General features: G+C 44.8%; 3 protein-coding genes across 6 annotated transcripts in view; 1 reads left to right on the top strand and 2 right to left on the bottom strand.

Annotated features, from left to right (window-relative positions):
- LOC119557095 (neuroglian) overlaps positions 1-9412 on the top strand; it is a 38971-nt gene extending 29559 nt beyond the window's left edge. For 2 of the 4 annotated variants that reach the window (XR_005220037.1, XR_005220038.1), the window contains exons 4-9: positions 256-3069; positions 3136-3303; positions 3373-3750; positions 4009-4112; positions 4641-5025; positions 6084-7201. Coding sequence is in view for 2 of the 4 variants with exons in the window: in XM_037869657.1 (XP_037725585.1) it covers positions 256-3069; positions 3136-3303; positions 3373-3750; positions 4009-4112; positions 7856-8112 (3721 nt within the window). In the remaining 2 variants the exon portion in view is untranslated. Of the gene's footprint in view, positions 1-255; positions 3070-3135; positions 3304-3372; positions 3751-4008; positions 4113-4640; positions 5026-6083; positions 7202-7855 lie in introns of those variants that run through there. The other 2 variants (XM_037869657.1, XM_037869658.1) reach the window with 2 other exon arrangements.
- Positions 9413-14096: 4684 nt separating this feature from the next.
- LOC119556954 (integrator complex subunit 4) lies at positions 14097-17935 on the bottom strand. Its single transcript, XM_037869461.1, has 2 exons — positions 15713-17935; positions 14097-15648 (listed from the first exon to the last, which is right to left on the bottom strand). The coding sequence occupies exons 1-2, from the start codon at positions 17816-17818 to the stop codon at positions 14668-14670; spliced, it is 3087 nt and encodes a 1028-aa protein (XP_037725389.1). The 5' UTR covers positions 17819-17935; the 3' UTR covers positions 14097-14667.
- A 237-nt stretch (positions 17936-18172) lies between these two features.
- Positions 18173-19075, bottom strand: LOC119556934. Its single transcript, XM_037869425.1, has 4 exons — positions 18878-19075; positions 18616-18821; positions 18402-18555; positions 18173-18347 (listed from the first exon to the last, which is right to left on the bottom strand). The coding sequence occupies exons 1-4, from the start codon at positions 18972-18974 to the stop codon at positions 18202-18204; spliced, it is 603 nt and encodes a 200-aa protein (XP_037725353.1). The 5' UTR covers positions 18975-19075; the 3' UTR covers positions 18173-18201.
- Between the last annotated feature and the right edge of the window lie 315 nt (positions 19076-19390).

A 19390-nucleotide genomic window follows, 5' to 3' on the forward strand; every position in this document is an offset into this window, starting at 1 on the left:
ATAAGGCTCAGTATGTTTATAATGCTACAATTAAAATTATAAAAACTGAATTGATATGAAAAACCTAAGAACACGATAAGAATTGTCCCAATTTTATTTATTTCTTATTTTACTTTTTTTATGACTGATCCTTTAGAGAAATAATTTGCACAATTTAGAGAACCATCCTTTGCACAATTTACGGAACCATCCTTTTGATTCAAGAGTAAAAATCCATTTGCTAACACCCTTCTACCTCATTTTACCGCCCAACAGATACAGTTGGATCAAGAATGGCAAGAAGTTCGACTGGCAGGCGTACGACGACCGGATGCTGCGACAGCCGGGTCGCGGAACCCTGGTGATCACCGTGCCCAAGGACGAGGATCGCGGCCACTACCAGTGCTTCGCGTCCAACGAGTTCGGCACGGCCACCTCGAACTCGGTGTATGTGCGCAAGGCGGAGCTGAACGCCTTCAAGGACGAGGCGGCCAAGACCCTGGAGGCCGTGGAGGGCGAGCCCTTCATGCTCAAGTGCGCGGCACCCGACGGCTTCCCCAGCCCCACCGTCAACTGGATGATCCAGGAGTCCATCGACGGCAGCATCAAGTCGATCAACAACTCCCGCATGACCCTCGATCCGGAGGGCAATCTGTGGTTCTCGAACATCACCCGCGAGGATGCCAGCTTGGACTTCTACTACGCCTGCTCGGCCACCTCGGTGTTCCGCAGTGAATACAAGATTGGCAACAAGGTGCTCCTCGACGTCAAGTCGATGGGTGTGAGTGCCTCCCAGAACAAGCACCCTCCTGTGCGTCAATATGTCTCCCGTCGCCAATCCTTGGCCCTTCGCGGCAAGCGCATGGAACTGTTTTGCATCTACGGTGGAACGCCGCTGCCGCAGACCGTTTGGAGCAAGAACGGGCAGCGGATACAGTGGAGCGACCGCATCACCCAGGGACACTACGGCAAATCGCTGGTCATCCGGCAGACGAACTTCGATGATGCCGGCACCTACACCTGCGACGTTTCCAACGGCGTGGGCAACGCCCAGTCGTTCTCGATCATCCTGAATGTCAACTCCGTGCCGTACTTCACCAAGGAACCCGACTTCCAGACCGCCGCCGAGGATGAGGAGGTGGTCTTTGAGTGCCGCGCCGCCGGTGTCCCAGAGCCCAAGATCAGTTGGATACACAATGGCAAGCCGATCGAGCAGACGCCCCCGAATCCCCGACGAACCGTGACCGACAACACCATCCGCATCGTGAACCTGGTCAAGGGCGATACCGGCAACTATGGGTGCAACGCCACCAACTCCCTGGGCTATGTGTACAAGGATGTCTATTTGAATGTCCAGGCTGAGCCGCCAACCATCGAGGTGCCGCCATCGGCCGTTTCCAGTGTGGATGGCCGGAATGTGACCATCAAGTGTCGGGTGAAGGGATCCCCCAAGCCGCTGGTCAAGTGGCTGAGGGCCAGCAACTGGCTGACCGGCGGTCGCTACAATGTCCAGGCGAACGGTGATCTGGAGATCCAGGATGTAACCTTCTCGGATGCCGGAAAATACACATGCTATGCGCAGAACAAGTTCGGTGAGATCCAGGCGGACGGTTCGCTGTCGGTCATGGAACACACGCGGATCACCCAGGAGCCGCAGAACTACGAGGTGGCCGCCGGACAATCGGCCACATTCCGCTGCAACGAGGCCCACGACGATACGCTGGAGATCGAGATCGATTGGTGGAAGGACGGCCAGTCGATTGACTTTGAGGCCCAGCCGAGGTTCGTGAAGACCAACGATAATTCCCTGACGATTGCCAAGACCATGGAGCTGGATTCGGGCGAGTACACGTGTGTGGCCCGGACGAAATTGGATGAGGCGACGGCCAGGGCGAACTTGATCGTTCAGGATGTGCCGAATGCCCCCCGGCTGACGGGCATCACCTGCCAGGCCGACAAGGCGGAGATTCAATGGGAGCCCCAGGGCGACAACCGTTCGCCCATCCTCCACTACACCATCCAGTTCAACACCTCCTTCACGCCTGCCTCCTGGGATGCGGCCTACGAGAAGGTGCCCAACACGGACTCCTCGTTCGTCGTCCAGATGTCACCATGGGCCAACTACACGTTCCGCGTGATTGCCTTCAACAAGATCGGACCCTCGCCGCCATCGCCGCACAGCGAGAGTTGCACTACCCAGCCGGATGTGCCGTTCAAGAATCCCGACAATGTCGTCGGCCAGGGCACCGAGCCCAACAACCTGGTCATCTCGTGGACACCCATGCCGGAAATCGAGCACAATGCCCCCAATTTCCACTACTACGTTAGTTGGAAGCGCGACATCCCGGCCGCCTCGTGGGAGAACAACAACATCTTCGACTGGCGACAGAACAACATTGTGATCGCCGATCAGCCGACGTTCGTCAAGTACCTGATCAAGGTGGTGGCCATCAACGACAAGGGCGAGTCCAATGTGGCCGCCGAGGAGGTGGTTGGCTACTCCGGGGAGGATCGTCCCCTGGACGCGCCAACCAACTTTACGATGCGACAGATCACATCCTCGACCAGTGGCTACATGGCCTGGACGCCGGTGAGCGAGGAGTCGGTGAGGGGACACTTCAAGGGCTACAAGATCCAGACCTGGACGGAGAACGAGGGCGAGGAGGGTTTGAGGGAGATACATGTGAAGGGCGATACCCACAATGCTCTGGTTACCCAGTTCAAGCCCGATTCGAAGAACTATGCCCGCATTCTGGCCTACAATGGGCGATTCAATGGCCCGCCGAGCGCGGTCATCGATTTCGATACGCCCGAGGGTGTGCCGTCGCCGGTCCAGGGATTGGACGCCTATCCCCTGGGCTCCTCGGCCTTCATGCTGCACTGGAAGAAGCCGCTGTATCCCAATGGCAAGCTCACCGGCTACAAGATCTACTTCGAAGAGGTCCATGAGAGCCATGTGGAGCCACGCCGTGAGTACGAACCCCACGTCACCGATCCCAGGGTCACGCGCATGAAGATGGCAGCCCTGAAGCCCAACACCAAGTACCGCATCTCCATCACCGCCACCACGAAAATGGGCGAGGGATCCGAGTAAGTGTTTATAACTATCTTATCTAATATAATACAATATATATCTATATCTTGTACCTCTCGCAGACACTATATCGAGAAGAAGACGCTGAATGACGCCATCAGTGTGGCTCCGGCCACGCCCTCTTTCTCCTGGGAACAACTGCCCTCCGATAATGGACTGGCCAAATTCCGCGTTAACTGGTTACCAAGTACCGAGGGTCATCCAGGCACTCACTTCTTCACACAGTACAGGTGAGATGATACTATGATTCTGTATCCCATGGACTTTGGGCTAACCAAAACCTTTATTGTGTAATCCAGGATCAAGGGCGTAGAGACGTGGGTGAATACAGAACACGAGAATAACTTGGACTACCAGGTAGTCAGCGGTCTGGATCCAGAGACCGCCTACGAGTTCCGCGTCGTCTCCGTGGATGGGCACTTCAACACGCCGAGTGCCGCGCAGGAGATCGACACGAACACCGTTGAGGGACCGATAAAGGTGGCCAACGAGGCGGTGGCCAATGCCGGATGGTTCATAGGCATGATGCTGGCCCTGGCCTTCATCATCATCCTGTTCATCATCATCTGCATCATCCGGCGCAACCGGGGCGGCAAGTACGATGTCCACGATCGGGAGCTGGCCAACGGCCGGCGCGATTATCCCGAAGAGGGCGGCTTCCACGAGTACTCGCAACCGTAAGTCCAAAAAGTATCTAATCTCCCATGATGTTATCAGAAAACATTAATCAGAACATGATAGGAATAGTCATTACATTAAAAATCAGTTCATACAATAGCCAATATTTTTGAGGTTCTTTGACCTAACCGTGTCCTTAGAAAACTTTCGTATTTATCCATCTTGTGTAAAGTAAAAACGCAGCATTTAAACCTATCGAAAATTCATAATCGCTTTTATGCTCGATAACAAACTGATTTATGTGTTTTTAATTACAGGTTGGATAACAAGAGCGCTGGTCGCCAATCCGTAAATTCAGCGAACAAACCTGGCGTGGAGAGCGACACCGATTCGATGGCCGAATACGGGGATGGTGACACAGGTTAGAGTCCTTTCCAATTATATAATAATAATACATATATATCGAACCAGCGATCCATATATCATACGCGTTGTCTAGTGCCCCTTCCCCTCTATTATCTGATTATCCTTAAAAACGGTAACGCTGCGTTTGGAATGTTTTAATTTGGTCCTCACTGCATTGGTAACATTAGATAAAACGTTTTTATTTTCATGTATTTTTGTATAGTTTTTGATCTTAGATAAGCTCCCAAAATATTATTTAGAAGCATGGTGAACTTTAGAGTACAGGATTAAGAGGAGAGAATCTGGAATATAATTTTATTAGGTTAAGACGCTGCGCTGCCGTTTTTGGGGTTATCAGAAAGAGGTGTCCTTTCTTGGGTTAAACATAGCACCCCACCCCACCACATTATGTTTGTTTTTTTTTGTTGTCTCTCTTTGGTTGTTTTTCACTCTCTTGATTTCTTTTGCCACGTTTTGTTTTTGGTGTTTTGACGATTGGGATGTGAAAATGAAAAATGGATAAATTTTAATGGATAATGATCAGCTGTGGCCACTGCCGCTGCTCGCGCCGCTGCCGCTGCCCGCAGCAAGTCGACGTCCGCCCAACAGCAGCAACAACAACAACAGCTGCAACTGCAGAATCAACAACAGCAAAGTCCTTCGCAGCCTCAGTCGCCGTCGACGTCGGCGTCAACCGTTCCATTGATCGAATCGCTCTCCTCGCCCTCTCCATCTCCATCTCCCACTTCCAACTCCATCTCCAACCCCGCGGCCGCCCCGCCCTCCTACGAACTGTGCATGGCGGATGCGGAGCACCGCAAAGCCTAAATGAGAGTGTGGGACTATGAAGGAGAGAGAAAGAAAGCTCCTTTTTCCATTTCTCTCCCCCCACCCCCACTGTCCGACGTTGTTGTTATCCAATCAGTCAGGTAGCTCTCTTCCTTTATTCGTTTAGCTGCCTGTCCTGTTTCCTTTTCGCTTCAACGAGAGCTTAATGCCAATACAGCGATGGTCATTTGAATAGCACTTATGAAATATTTATTTTTTTTTATTTATAGTTATTTATAGTGAAAAAAAATTTGTTTTCAAATTAACATAGATCTTTAGTATCTCTAATTGTAAACATTTCATCTTTCGACCAAGAGGAAAATGATTAAACTTAGAACATGTTGGCTTCAAAATACTGATGCCTCGACTAAAAGTTTATTTTAACATTGCTGACTTAGATTTAAACCAAATATATGTTTTTATGCTCTTCCTACTTTAACAATTATTCCAACGAAAGCAATTAGTTGACAAGGCTAGAAATAGAAGAATGTTTCTTTTGTTGACAATATTCTGGCATACCTGTCGTATGAGTAATATGTAAGGATACTTTAAGACCAGTCTTACAATATATATTTGTTGCTCACCTAGGTCTAGCCTACTTAAGTGTGCGAGCAAGGACCTAATGTTTATATTTGTTTTTCCTGAGTGCTAAACTTTTGATCGGAGCTGTTAGTGTCGTACTCTCTCAGTTTTTTGCCGCTTCCAAGATGCTGCATGACGTTCAAGGCTCTGCCCAACTCCTTCCAGGCAACCGAAGAGAGCCCCTGCGCTTTTGTTCTCTTTTGATAGATTTATTGATCTCTGCACGACGTTGACTGTTCGTTCTCTTTCATTACTAACCACTCTCTTAAAAAAATGTCCTCATTCATTTGCTCTCCATAAGTGGTACAAAAATATCGAAAATATCGATGGAAATCGGTTTTTTCTGCGCACGTTTTTTTGATCGCCGATACGAAAAATTAACTTCAGACAATTTACATATTTTGTGTTCCTTGTTATGTGTTCTTTGTTTATATGTTTCATATTACTTATTATTATTATTTGTAACTGCACTATATATTATTTATATTATATTTGTATCATTTTTTCTTTTTTCTAAACACGTAAACCAATTTTAAAAAACATACAATATAAATCGACAACGCCAACCAATAACCAGGCATGAACGAAGATGGATCCTTTATTGGCCAATATGGACGCAAAGGACTTTGATTTAATTAGTAAGCAGCGCACCGCAACAGCAACTCAAAACATATCGAAACCGAGCCCTTACCCCAAAAACCAACAAGACCAAACACCATCACAGCAGAAAAAGAAAAACGAATGGGACCCCATTAAAGAAATACTACCCAACTGATGGGTATCAACTAATTTTTGTATTTGACTAAGTGCAAAAACCACGAGTAATTTAAAGTATATATAAAATTAAAGGTTTTATATATAGCTATTAAAATTTTAAAATACGTTAAGGCAACAAATGCAAATCAATACTGCCAAACAACATGAACAACACAACAGCAACAAAAATAACAACAACGAGGATGCAGCAAAAAGGCTATTAACAAAATACAAGTCTTCATCGGAAGAAGTAGTAATCGAAGAAGAAAATGCATGTGAAGCACTGAAAAAAATTCATTCAGTTTTCTGGACTTCGTCGGGCAGCTGCTACGTGTAATTTTTTGTTAAAAATTTAAGAAACCATGAGGAAAATGAAGCTCGCTTTTGAAATCTCTATATTGCGCACATGTATACCTGTCCCACTCTGTCGCCCGGCACTCTGTATATCTCTGTCCCGCTCTCTTCCCTATTTTACTTGTAATGCATATATATTTATAAATATGAAGCGTAAATAAGTTATATTTTAATTTTTTTTTATAAAAAAAGCCACACTCGAATGTAAAATCTCTGTTTTAGATTGGCCGTAAATCGAAATGAAACCCTTGTAGCTTACATGTTTACTACTTTATTTAAGCCTATTGTGTGTATTTTGTTTTTATTTCTTTATTTTATTTTTTTAGTTTGTGTAATGACTTTTAATAATTTTGCTTTGATTTTGGACAGTGAAACAGTGTTTCTGTTTGTTTTCCTAGTTTTCCGGGAACAGCAACAAAAAGAAGTCTATTTTTTCAGTGTATTTAATTTTAAAGAATGAGTGAAGAGAACATCATGATTATATGAAAATATAATTTTTTTTTACATATGTTGATGTACTTTCGCATATTAAATTAGAAAGAAAATCAATTGAAATAAAGAAAACCGAATAATAAACACCGACAATTGTGTAGACTTTGGAATTATATTTAAATATGCGTGCATGTCATAGTAAGCTTTCCATTGAATTTAGGTTTATTTTTTTGGCTAATCTTCACTTTGAGCTGAAAAACTTGCAAGGTAAAGTTGAGTTAATTTTAAAGTATTTATTGTTTATTTACATATTCGTATTTGTAGTTTGCTTGCCAAAGTAGTTTTAGTTTAACAAACTCCCTGCAGCCTCCACCCTGATCCTTAAAAAAATCGCGACGACAAAAATTAACTAAATTAACAATGAATGATAATAATATAAAAACGCAAATAAAATAAAAAATTCCACTGGTGTTGGTTGTGGTTACGAATATAAATATGATTACTAACCAAGAGAAAACACAGTTTTATGTTGTTTTTTATAACTTTTACATATCATTTTGCACCAGTTTATATCGATATTTTAATGATTTTTAATTTTATCATAATGCCTTAGGAAAGCCACTGCAATCTCTATAAATAATAAAATTAAATGAAAGAAGAGGGATTTCTGTGGCACTCTTAATAATTTAAAAAAAACCCCAAATAATGATATGAAAAGTTGAAGAACTTAAACCATACTTTCACCGTAACAACTATAGAAACTGCGGAAATAACAGAAATGATCTTATTATTATCTTCTCACCCCAGGACAATTCACCGAGGATGGCTCTTTCATTGGCCAGTACGTCCCCGGGAAGCTTCAGCCGCCGGTCAGTCCACAGCCGCTGAACAACTCCGCTGCGGCGCACCAGGCGGCGCCCACAGCCGGCGGATCGGGAGCCGGATCGGCATCGGCAGCAGCCGGAACATCGGGATCTTCGTCCGGAGGGGCAGCAGTCGGAGCAGGAGGCGCCTCTGCCAGCAACGGAGGAGCTGCAGCCGGAGCCGTGGCCACCTACGTCTAAGAGGCGTGGCTGGGATTATTCATCATTTGCCCCTTGTTCTTCTGATTTTCTTCAAAAAACGATTGAAAAGCCCCCTAAACCGAAAAAAAACCAAAAAAAACTTTGTGTAATTCTATGTGTAAAACGAAAACTGCTTTAAGTGTCTGCAAAAAAGGAAACCAAATTATAATTATATAAAAGAAAAACAAAACAATTGTAAAGTGAAGAAAAACTCGCATGAATTTAAAGCATATAATTTTGCTTCTTTTGGCTTATACAAATATTCTAGCACACAGTTGAATGCCTTTTCAAAAACCAAACAAAAACTTGTGTAGTAGCTTAAAAACGCCAACAAAAACAAAAAATGAATGTAAACGTTAAAATATGTATGGCGATTGAGAAGAACAATTAACGATGATGCCTGTTTGTGTAATACTTTTTTTTGTACTAAAATACCTTTTAGTTATTAGTGGCACGAGGATTATTGTCTAGATGGTTTTGTAAACCAAAGTGAGCAAATTGCGAACCGAAGGATCGAGAGGGAATGTGGAGGCCTAGCAACAGGTATGCACGATATATCCATTCCAGGCTAATCTAAACTAAGATCTGTTCAAAATGTACAAAAACCAAATAAGAACGAACCATCGGGCAGTTTCGACCAATGATTGACTGAATTGCGAAGAAAATGCCCTGACTATTTTGCAATCAATTATACAGAACTGCTATACTAACCAAATATCGATGTGTTCAATTAGCAGCAAGTCAAATTTTCAACTTGACCTCGAGTACTTTTCGCCACAATCAAAGACTTCAAGGGCAGAGCAGATTTTCCAACGCCAGGTCAAGAAATCAAGGGAAGCTAAAACCGGCAGATGTATTCCCTTCGTCGGCAATTCGTATATATGTATCGTATAAGTTCCGATTTTCGTCCATAGTCTAATGCAATTTTTCGCGTATAGTGTTTAAACAGAATCCTTTCATTTTGTCCATTAATTCTTTAAGTAAAGCAAATTAGTTAATTAACAAATTAGTTGATGACCCACTTGAACGAGTCGGGCATTGTAACCTATTATAAAATATGCAGCTATAATTGTTCCACACAGTACTCCCCTAAATGTATGTATTATTTAATGAAAATGTTAAAACCCCCGAGATGCAATTTGAGTCTCTGGTTTCTACTTATACAGATATAATCCAGATATCTGTAATAATAACAATGTATTCATAATTTTTTTTTAACTAAAAACACACAAAGTGGCATTAGAATCTAAAGAAACCAACACAATTCAACAAATAAAATGAAAAACATGAAAAAAACACACAATTTTAGTTTTTGAAAATCTTTGCCGCTTTGAGAGAAGAAATGCTAAGAGCTTTGTAAGAAACTCGATCCGAATATATCTACTAATTAGTATTTGCGCTTTAATCGAAACCGGAAAACCACAATCACACCCGCACCGGACTCCGTTTATTGAGACGTTAACTTAAATCGGTTTAGTTTTATTTGCGAATTAGGCAGTATATTAAGTACGTTAGGTGGATATATAAGCTTATGATAATTTGGTCTTAAACGAACATACAGGGTTGCTTAGTCAAATTTTTGCTTAGATTTAAAAACATAAAAAAAGGGAGAGGCGTGTAATTTGATGACTCATATTTTGTGCACTGCGTTCTGTTGTTGTTTTTTCAATTAGCTACTTGTAACGAACTATAATCCCCGGCTTCAGCATAGTTTTCAATCGAATCGAATCGACTCCCACTACCCAACACCCAGACCTCCCCGAAAACCGAACCCACACCACAATTGGGAGACAACAGATCCACACACAAATCACCTGCACCACGCATATCCCAACGATTGATATAACAGATATACAAGGAGAAAGTAGAGCGGAGGGGAGTAGGAAACCGAAACGGAAACGGAAACGGAAACTAGATCAGAAAGGACATGCAAGGACTTGCAAGTACAGCAAACAAAGACAAAAGACAAAAGAACTACATAAATCAATACAAACAAAACTTGCTATGCAAACGTATATATATATGGATATATGATATATATTTACAGTATAGGAGACAACGATCTAAATCTAATGTTCACGACAAAGCGATATATATATATATACAAAACATATAGAGAGATGTATAAGATTCTGCATAGATATTGTGATTTCCCCAAATAAAAACTAAAAATAGTCAAAAACAATGTGAAAACCCGAAAAGGCAAACGTAAAACGATTTAACTAAACTAATATTTCCTCTTTTGTCGTATTTGTATGAAAACAAAAAAAAACTAAAGTGTTCATCAGTGGAATTATCGAAATAATCGTTTGTCTTCGATGACAGAGCCAGAGGAAGCACTATCGATAGCGATAGCAAGGGAGCCACAACAACAACAACAACAACAACTGCACTGCCGTGTCGGGTTCTATTTTACATTAACATTTACAGAATCATAAACATTTACACACTAAACAGCAAACAGACATCCCATGCAAACAATTTTCGAAACTAATAAAGGTAATTTGCACAACACTGTGATTCCTAGCAAGAAACAAGAAGACACAATGAACAATTAACGATAAACGATTATTTATCGACTTTTGTGTGGTTTGAAAATTGATGTGTTTGTATTGTATATTTTTCACAGCATATTGAAAATGTTTACGACAAGAACTACTTATCTAACCACTCAATAATATCCAACTTGAACAATTTACTTGCATATTATTATTACGATTATCATTGCTAACCAACGGCCTAACAACAAATTAAATATTATGCAGAACAAAATCGAAAGCAAATGAAAACACAAGAAAACAAAATACTTTTTTAAAATGAGTTTTTAGCGAATCAAATATAAACTTAAGATTAATAAATTCGTATACAACAAACAAGCAGAAAAGATAGCAGCGTATATAAAAACATCAACGGGATCAGAATAAAGCAGGACAAAAATCTTTGCCGAGGAAAATCAAAATGAGCAAACGGAGAAAGTGCTTTCCAAAACGATCAGAAAACGTGTAAGCTGTAAACCTATAATGAGAAATAAACAATAGAAACTATATAAAAGAAAATATTTGGTGTTTTTATTCACATGAATCACGTTTTTTTGCGAAAAGTGTTCAAATTTTAAATTTACCAGGTTTCAACGCGAATTGACTGGAAATTTTGTTACGAGCTAACCGATGTGTGGCATTCGATATTCCGACCTTATTTCGCAAAATGATTTCCAAAATACGTTGTTTTAAGGGTCAAAAATTGGTAGTAGGATTTCAGACAAAAATACCATTATTTTTTGCAGTTTTTCAGTCGTAACTTGGTTAAAACAAGGCGCACAGCAAAAAGACTAACTGTTTCGAGCAGCTAACAACCTAGGCTTCCGATCCCCATCACATTCCGGAAAATTTATTTTTTGACTAAATTTTACATTTTTCATAAGGGGTAACATCGTCTATTTTTGCGAAAATATGTCAAAAATTAAAGTTTCCGGGCTTGAATGCCAATCGATTGGGAATTTGATTACGAGCTCAACGAGGTATGATATTCCCAATTCCGACCCTGTTTTGCAAAATGATGGCCAAAAAACATAGTTTGCTTGGGTCAAAAAATAGGTAGAAGGATTTCAGACAAAAACACCATAATTTTTGCAGTTTTTCAGTCGTAACTTGATCAAAACAAGGCGCACAGCTGAAAGACCGACTGTTTTGAACAGCTAACAACGTAGGCTACCGGTCCCTAACACATTCCAGAGAATTTATTTTTTGACTAAATTTCACGTTTTTCATAAGGGGTAACATCGTCTATTTTTGCAAAAATCGGTCCAAAATTAAAGTTTCCGGGTTTGAATGCTAATCGATTGGGAATTTAATTACCTGCTCATCGAGGTATGACATTCTCTTTTCCGACCTTAATTCGCAAAATGATTGCCAAAAAACCTAGTTTGCTTGGGTCAAAAAATAGAAAGGATTTCATACAAAAATACCATTATTTTTGCAGTTTTTCAGTCGCAACTTGGTCAAAACGAGGCGCACAGCTAAAAGACCGACTGTTTTGAACAGCTAACAACCTAGGCTTCCGATCCCCATCACATTCCGGGAAATTTATTTTTTGACTAAATTTCACATTTTTCATAAGGGGTAACATCGTCTATTTTTGCGAAAATCGGTGAAAAATTAAAGTTTCCGGGTTTGAACGCCAATCGATTGGGAATTTAATTACGAGCTCAACGAGGTATGGCATTCCCTGTTCCGACTTTATTTCGCAAAATGATTGCCAAAAAGCCTAGTTTGTTTGGGTCAAAAAATAGGTAGAAGGATTTGAGACAAAAATACCATTATTTTTTGCAGTTTATCAGTCGTAACTTGGTCAAAAGAAGGCGCACTGCTGAAAGACCGACTGTTTTGAGCAGCTAACAGCCTAGGCTTCCGATCCCCATCACATTCTGGGAAATTTATTTTTTGACTAAATTTCACATTTTTCATAAGGGGTAACATCGTCTATTTTTGCGAAAATCGGTCAAAAATTAAAGTTTCCAGGTTTGAATGCCAATCGATTGGGAATTTAATTACGAGCTCAACGAGGTATGGCATTCCTTATTCTGACCCTGTTTCGCCAAAATACGAACACATTAAATGCAGAGATTGCCAATGTTTTCGTTGCCTACATCTAGGCGCTTCAGGAACTTAAAATGAATTTTCCCGACAAAATGGATCTGCACTTGCGAGTTTCACGGCTTATTTCTTGATCTTTGGCACCAGGCCAACATAATCCGTAGCAAGTGAGTGCTGGGCGCTAACATTTTCTTACTGGAAGGAAACCGTTAGTTTAGTATAAGTCGACTAGAGGTGAGCTTTCGCTTGGTCGTCCCCAAAAGGCCTTACATATTTGGAAGTGGCACACCTCTAGTGAGGCCTTAAAAACAAATCGTTGACCACCTACGAATTTTCCTGTTCGCCTGGTGCTTGAAATTGAAAAATAGCTAGTTTGCTTCAACAAATTGAAAGGATTCGTAACATATTTTCTGCCAAAGTGATGAATTTATTGGTCTCAGAAACCAGGCAAACAGAAAATATAGCAAGTGACAGCTGGTAGCCAAAAGTAAACTTAAACAGCTGTTTATTTTCAAGATGGCCGCCCTTACCATATTTCCCCTCCCCCTACTGACCAATAGGAATTGATCACCATGGGAAGGATCCGTTAGTTGAGAGCCAAGCCCAGATCAGAGATGAGCAACCATGTCCATGTCACAAGCTGTCACAAGCTTGTACGGGCTTGTCACGTTCTTGTCACGACCTTGTCACGAGCTTGTCACGATATGCGGAACGGAAGCAGCCACGAGGGCATCTCTAATTAGCTTCGATTTAACATAACAGCTGATCGTTTCTCCACCTGCTAAACGTTTATGTTCGCCTGGTGCTTGAAATTAATAAATCGTCGATTTTCTTCAACATGTTGAAGGGCTTCGTTACGTTTTTTCAGTCAAAATGCTGGATTTATCGGTCTCAGACACCAGGCAAACAGAAATCTTAGCAAGTGTCAGCTGGTTACTATGATTTTACTTAGAGGACCGTTATTTTCAAAATGGCCGCCCTTACCATATTTCCCCTCCCCCTACTGACCAATAGGAATTGATCTCCATGGGAAGGATCCGTTAGTTGAGAGCCAAGCGCAGACCAGAGATGAGCAACCATGTCCATGTCACAAGCTGTCACAAGCTGTCACGAGCTTGTCACAATCTTGTCACGAGCTTGTCACGAGCCTGTCACGATATGCCGAAAGGAAGCAATCATGACGCCATCTCTAAGAAAGCTTATATTAAACTAATCAGCTGATCGTTTCTCCACCTAAACGTTTATGTTCGCCTGGTGTCCGAAGTTAAAAAACCTAGCAATTTGACAATTTGGTCGACGAGCAAATAAGGTATTTCGGATTTATGATTGTTAAATAAAGTAATGGCTGCCAAAAAAAAAATATAATTTTTGACCTCATGTTTTTTTGCGTTGAAAAATTTAATAGTGTTCTAGTGTTTTTGAGTCGAAAAATGTTAGACAAATATACCCCTACTTTTCGGTTTTTCAATTGTAACTTGGTCAAAACGAGGCGCACAGCTGGAAGACCGACTGCGTTTTCTCCTGTTTTATACATAATTTGTTATTTGAACTGACAAAATTTATATTACATATATTATATTACAATTTATGCTCAAACAATTTGTTAATTGGATTTAAGAAATACATATGCTACTCAACTGTTATCTTAGACAGTGATTTGCCTCTAACCAACAGTTGCTAGGCAAACCGATTATTATATTACAATTTATGCTCAAACAATCTGTTAATTGGATTTAAGAAATACATGTGCTACTCAACTGTTATCCTAGACAATGATATGCCTCTAACCAACAGTTGCCAGGCAAACCGATTTTCCTGCTGCTCCAGCGGCTGTGTGGCCTTGTCAGCTTTTCAATACGCTCCTCCGCCGCCGGCGCCGTTCACCCACGATCCCAACGACCGGTTCCGCCTCTAGATCCGGACCTACAGCCACTCCATCTGACCCATCCCCCGGGGAGTCAGGCTAAATGCCCCGCCTGACTGGCTTGGGTGCGAACAGCACCTTGGCCGGCTTACATAGCTCCAGTTCGCTGCCGGGTCGAACGGCCAGGCACAGTTGAATCTCCACCAGCGAGGACTCCGTCCAAACGCTGTGCGACAGCAGAATGGTGGTGCGCAGGCGCACATTCGTCTCGTGCTCCCCCTGCTCCGTCATGATGGGCTTGAAGTCACTCCGCTTCGGCACCACCGTGTGCACGTGCTGGTCCGGATACTTGATCTTGATCCTCATGTCCGCCTTCTGCGACTCCAGGAGATTATCGATCTCGGCCACAAAGGGCACGGCTGCTATTAGGCCAGCGGTGACCTTGATCACATTATCCTGCGATTGCAGCGGACACGGCTCCAGGATGTTGGCCACACAGCGGCGTATCTTCTCATTGGCGGGTGGCAATGCCAGCGGCGGAGCCTGCTGGACCAACGGCAGAATCTCGCGGAAGACGCGACCCGGTTTTGGATCCGATATGCCATCCAGTTTGCTTAGCAACTGCCGGGTGAAGCTATCCGGCTGGGCATCCCTTCGTGCCGGCTCCTTTTTGCAGTGCTCGGTCTCCAGCAATGGCAAGACTCCCGCCGGCGGCTTATCCTCCTCGTCCTTTGTATTCGCCTTGATGAACTCGCTGATATCACCGGCGGTTTGCAATAGCATCTGGCAGGGACCCAAGGCACTCTGCGAGCGATCCCTGACCACCAGGACCAAGTGCAGGGCGCAGGCCCTCAATCGCAGCTGCTTCACCTGCAGGATATCGCCGTAGTTGAGGCCGGAGAACGTGTGCTGCAACTTGAGGCAGTTGCGGATAAGTGCCGCTAGGGATTCCTTCAGCGGCACCCGGCTCCGCTGCGTGCTGGCGCAGCGCTGCATCTGTTCGATCTGGATTTGGGCCGCCAGGAAGGTCTCCAGGAAGTTCGATGTGCCGTACATGCCAGCATCGATGGCTCCCAGGCGCTAAAAACACAGGAGTTCAAGTTATTTGTAAGTAAAAGTAAACCCCGTGGGGTTCCGTACCCACCTGCAGATTGGTTTGGGCCGTCTGAAGCAGCTCCACACGCTCGTCAGCCATGGTGAAGATCTCCTCGATGTGGCTAAGGATCATCTGCAGGTACTCCGCCGAGCTGCCCGCTTGTCGCAGGGCCGAATCGATTCTGTGAGTGGCACTCGCCGAGGACGCCCCCTCGATGGGCAGCTGGGGCACCAGATGCGGCATCGAGTCCCTCAGATAGGCGTAGTGCCGATGGGTGGCCGTGGGAAGCAGACTGATGATGGGCACCAAGTGTTCCGCCGCATTGAAAACGAGTATTAGAACGCACAGGTAGGCCGGATCCTCGACATCCCGTTCGGGCGTCTCGAAGAATGGATGCACGTACAGCAAATGAACGGCCACGGCCATCACCAGGTGCGGATGCTTCTGGCCAATCTTGCGCATGCAGGCGTACGTAGAGTGCCGATCCTGCGGGTACTTGGACAGCACATCCAGCAGCTTCTGCACCACCATCAGCAGACACGTTTGTGTAGACACCCGGCAGGCACCCAGCATGAGATGAAGTCCTTCGCGCACGTCCACCGAGTAGTCCTCGAGCGAGCCGAGCATGATCTCCAGCTGATCCTCGCGCAGCACTATGTGCCTGGCAATGGCCGTCAGGCTGTAGATGGCCTTCAGCCGCACGTCCTCGATCTCGTCGTTGAACATGTCCACGAGGAAGTCGAGGCTGGTCACCGCGAAATCCGGACGGGAGAGGGCCAGCTTGCACATGGAGACAACGGCCGCTGTGCGCACCTCGAGGAACTCATCCTCCAGGCCATGTATGAGGGCGCCACAGGCTCCGCTGGCTATGATCGAGATGCTCCGGGCGTCCAGGTGCTCCTGCGGCGCATCGTCCGCCCAACGCTTGCCAGACGACCACTCGCCGCTGGTCACCAGGCGGGCACCCCGCTCGTGCGCCGTCCGCTTGCGTCGCAGATTGCTCATCAGCTTCTTGTCCAGCGTTTGGTGCAGGAACTCCCTGCTGACGGCCGTCATCCCTCCCAGCAGTTCCGCAGCGAGCACACGAATCTGCAGCGAGAGATCGCACAGGGCCTCGCACACCTTGCTGAAGGCGGCGTCTATCATGCGCAGCTCCTCCTGCTGGCGGTCCGAGGGTATAACGTAGTCCGGATGCCGGTTGCCCAGCATGAAGACCAGGCGCAGGGCCTCCTTGCGCACGCACTCGTAGTCATCCTTCATGGCCTCAACGGCACGCTTGTAGAGCACCGCAGGCAGCTGGGATCCCCGCTCGCCGAGGGTTAGCAGGGCGTGCAGTGCCTGTGCCCGGACGCCCGAGTCCTGCGAGTCGATGTAGAAGGCTAGCTTCCACACGTAGTGCCGCTCGCCCTCCATTTTGGTGGCGAACCGACCGATGACCAGCATAGCGTTCTTCTGCGTGTGCGTGGAGCCGGAGCGCAGCTGCTCCTTGGCCAAATGGGCCACCTGGGTGTTGTACGAGATGGGTACCAGATGTTTCCGGCGCTCCCCGATCCGGAAGAGACACATCATGCCCTGGGCAAGCACCTTCTGGGAGACCTCCTTCCTCAGCAGGAAGATGAAGTAGTCGATGATCATGGTCACCGCCTGCTCGGTGGCACACTCACAGCCGAGTCCGGACAGTAGCTCCAACAGCTTCACCCGGATGGAGGTGTCGCTGTCGCGCTCCTGCAGCTGATACAGCTGGAAGATCTTGTTGGCCACCTCCTTTAGCTCGGCCAGTTCCACGTCCTCGTAGGATATCTCGTCGGTGATTTTGACCAGGAGCTCGAGGAGTTCCCTGCTATTCCCGGCCGCCTGTTGGGTGGTGGGACCTCCTGTCGCTGCGGGCAGATTCCCAAGGACGGCGGCGCCGGAAGGCGTGGCGGCCGGAGGAGCAGTCGGTGGCCCAGGGGGCAGGGCCGACGGCAGCAGATTGCCCACATACACGTCCAGTTGGCTGAGTGCCGTCAGCTTGCGCTCCGCATTTCCCGCTTTTCCGGCTTTCCCGGCCTTCGAATCGGCGGCTAGTGTTTGCAGACGCAGCTTCTTCACCACCGGCGCCCCTTCCACCGTTTCCGCGTAGGAGCCGAAGCGCTTCTTGATGGCCAGCGCCATGGTTTCCTTTCCCGTTCCACGATGCAGCCAGTGGCGAATGGAGTCACGTCGCCCACCTGTGGGCAGTTCTTCTAACGAAAATTAAATTGAAGTTATAATATGATCCGCAATTTAGGGATGACATCACAACGATAGTTTAGTGTCAGCCGCCGCTAGCGGCTAGCGATGGCCTTCCGATAGAACCGATATTTATTAATAAATATGTTCTAAAATTATATTTAACTACGCATTTTTTATAGCACATGCACAGAGCTTGATGTGAAAAGACCTTTATTATTAATCCCTACCTGCTAAATATTAAAGAGTTTATAATTTGCCAGCTTTCGTCGCTTCCCCAATGATTCATCAAAGGTTCAAGTAGTTGTTTCATTTATTTTAACTAATTATACCATATCCATATTTAAAAAGCCCAAAGGATCCTCGGCACTGCTCTTGCCCTTATGTTTCGCTGCGCAGTTTTTAACGCATCTTAGCGCTTTGGATAGAACTCTTTCGGCGGGCAGCGACTTTTCAATTTGACTGATGGCATCTGCAAAAGGATCGATTGTTAAATAATATTGTAAACCATGCTTAAAAAACGTACCCATCAGCGCACGAAACAAGTGAGCATAATCTTTCAGTCTTTTCTTATCCTTCGCTCCGTCAATATTATAGTTTAAAATGATGTCGTCGCAAAAGATGAGTCTTATAGAGCGGCTCGTCCTTCCCTGGCTCAACAGTTTTTTCATGGCATGGACCTAAAAATGAGTTAATATGAAAATTTTATTTGTGTTTCAGGGCAGGAAATGAAAACCCACATAGCTGGTGGGGTCCCGGCTTATCTTCTCATCCACTTCGAGTAGCTCCGCCTCAGAATTAATTGGGAAATCGTCGTCACAATTTTGCGTCACATTATTAATTTTGATCGATCTCATCGACTGCTTCACAAAAGTCGTCAGCGTCGTTACGGCCTTCGTCAATTGCCTGATCTCTGCGCGCTGGGCTAAAACTTCTGTCTGGAGGTCTAAAAGGATTTCGGTGTTACAGGTGCTGATGAATCTTCAATTACTGTCAACATACCGCATATCTTGGCAATCAACAAATCATTTTCTGTGCCCAGACTTTGCACGTTGTCGATGCGAATCCTTTTCTCGAACGGCTCTGACTCCTCCTTCATGGTACAAATATTAATAGGACTAATACAGACGCTCTACAGTTTCCTCCGAACTTTGCGATGTTTCATCGTTCATCTTTGCGAAGCAAAAACACAAACAGGGATGATGAATCAGTGATGACCAGCTGACCGGGCAAAGTAACTGTACATTGGTTCAAATTTATTGTCGGATATATTGAAAATGTATTCTTATGATTTGTTCCCAGGATAAGCTAAACAGTAGGATATACCTTTTAACCGAGTTTTAAGGAAAACAAATTTGTCCAATTTTTAAAAATAATATTAAAATTGAATTACGATACTATCGCCCCCTTTTCATTTAGCAAGAACACCCACCAACGGCAAGTATTATCGTAGCCCATATATCGATAGAACCGACCCACCAACAGTAGCCGTTTCCGCTCCATTGCTCAACGGTC

Source organism: Drosophila subpulchrella, chromosome X (assembly GCF_014743375.2).
Source record: "Drosophila subpulchrella strain 33 F10 #4 breed RU33 chromosome X, RU_Dsub_v1.1 Primary Assembly, whole genome shotgun sequence".
NCBI lineage: Eukaryota > Metazoa > Arthropoda > Insecta > Diptera > Drosophilidae > Drosophila > Drosophila subpulchrella.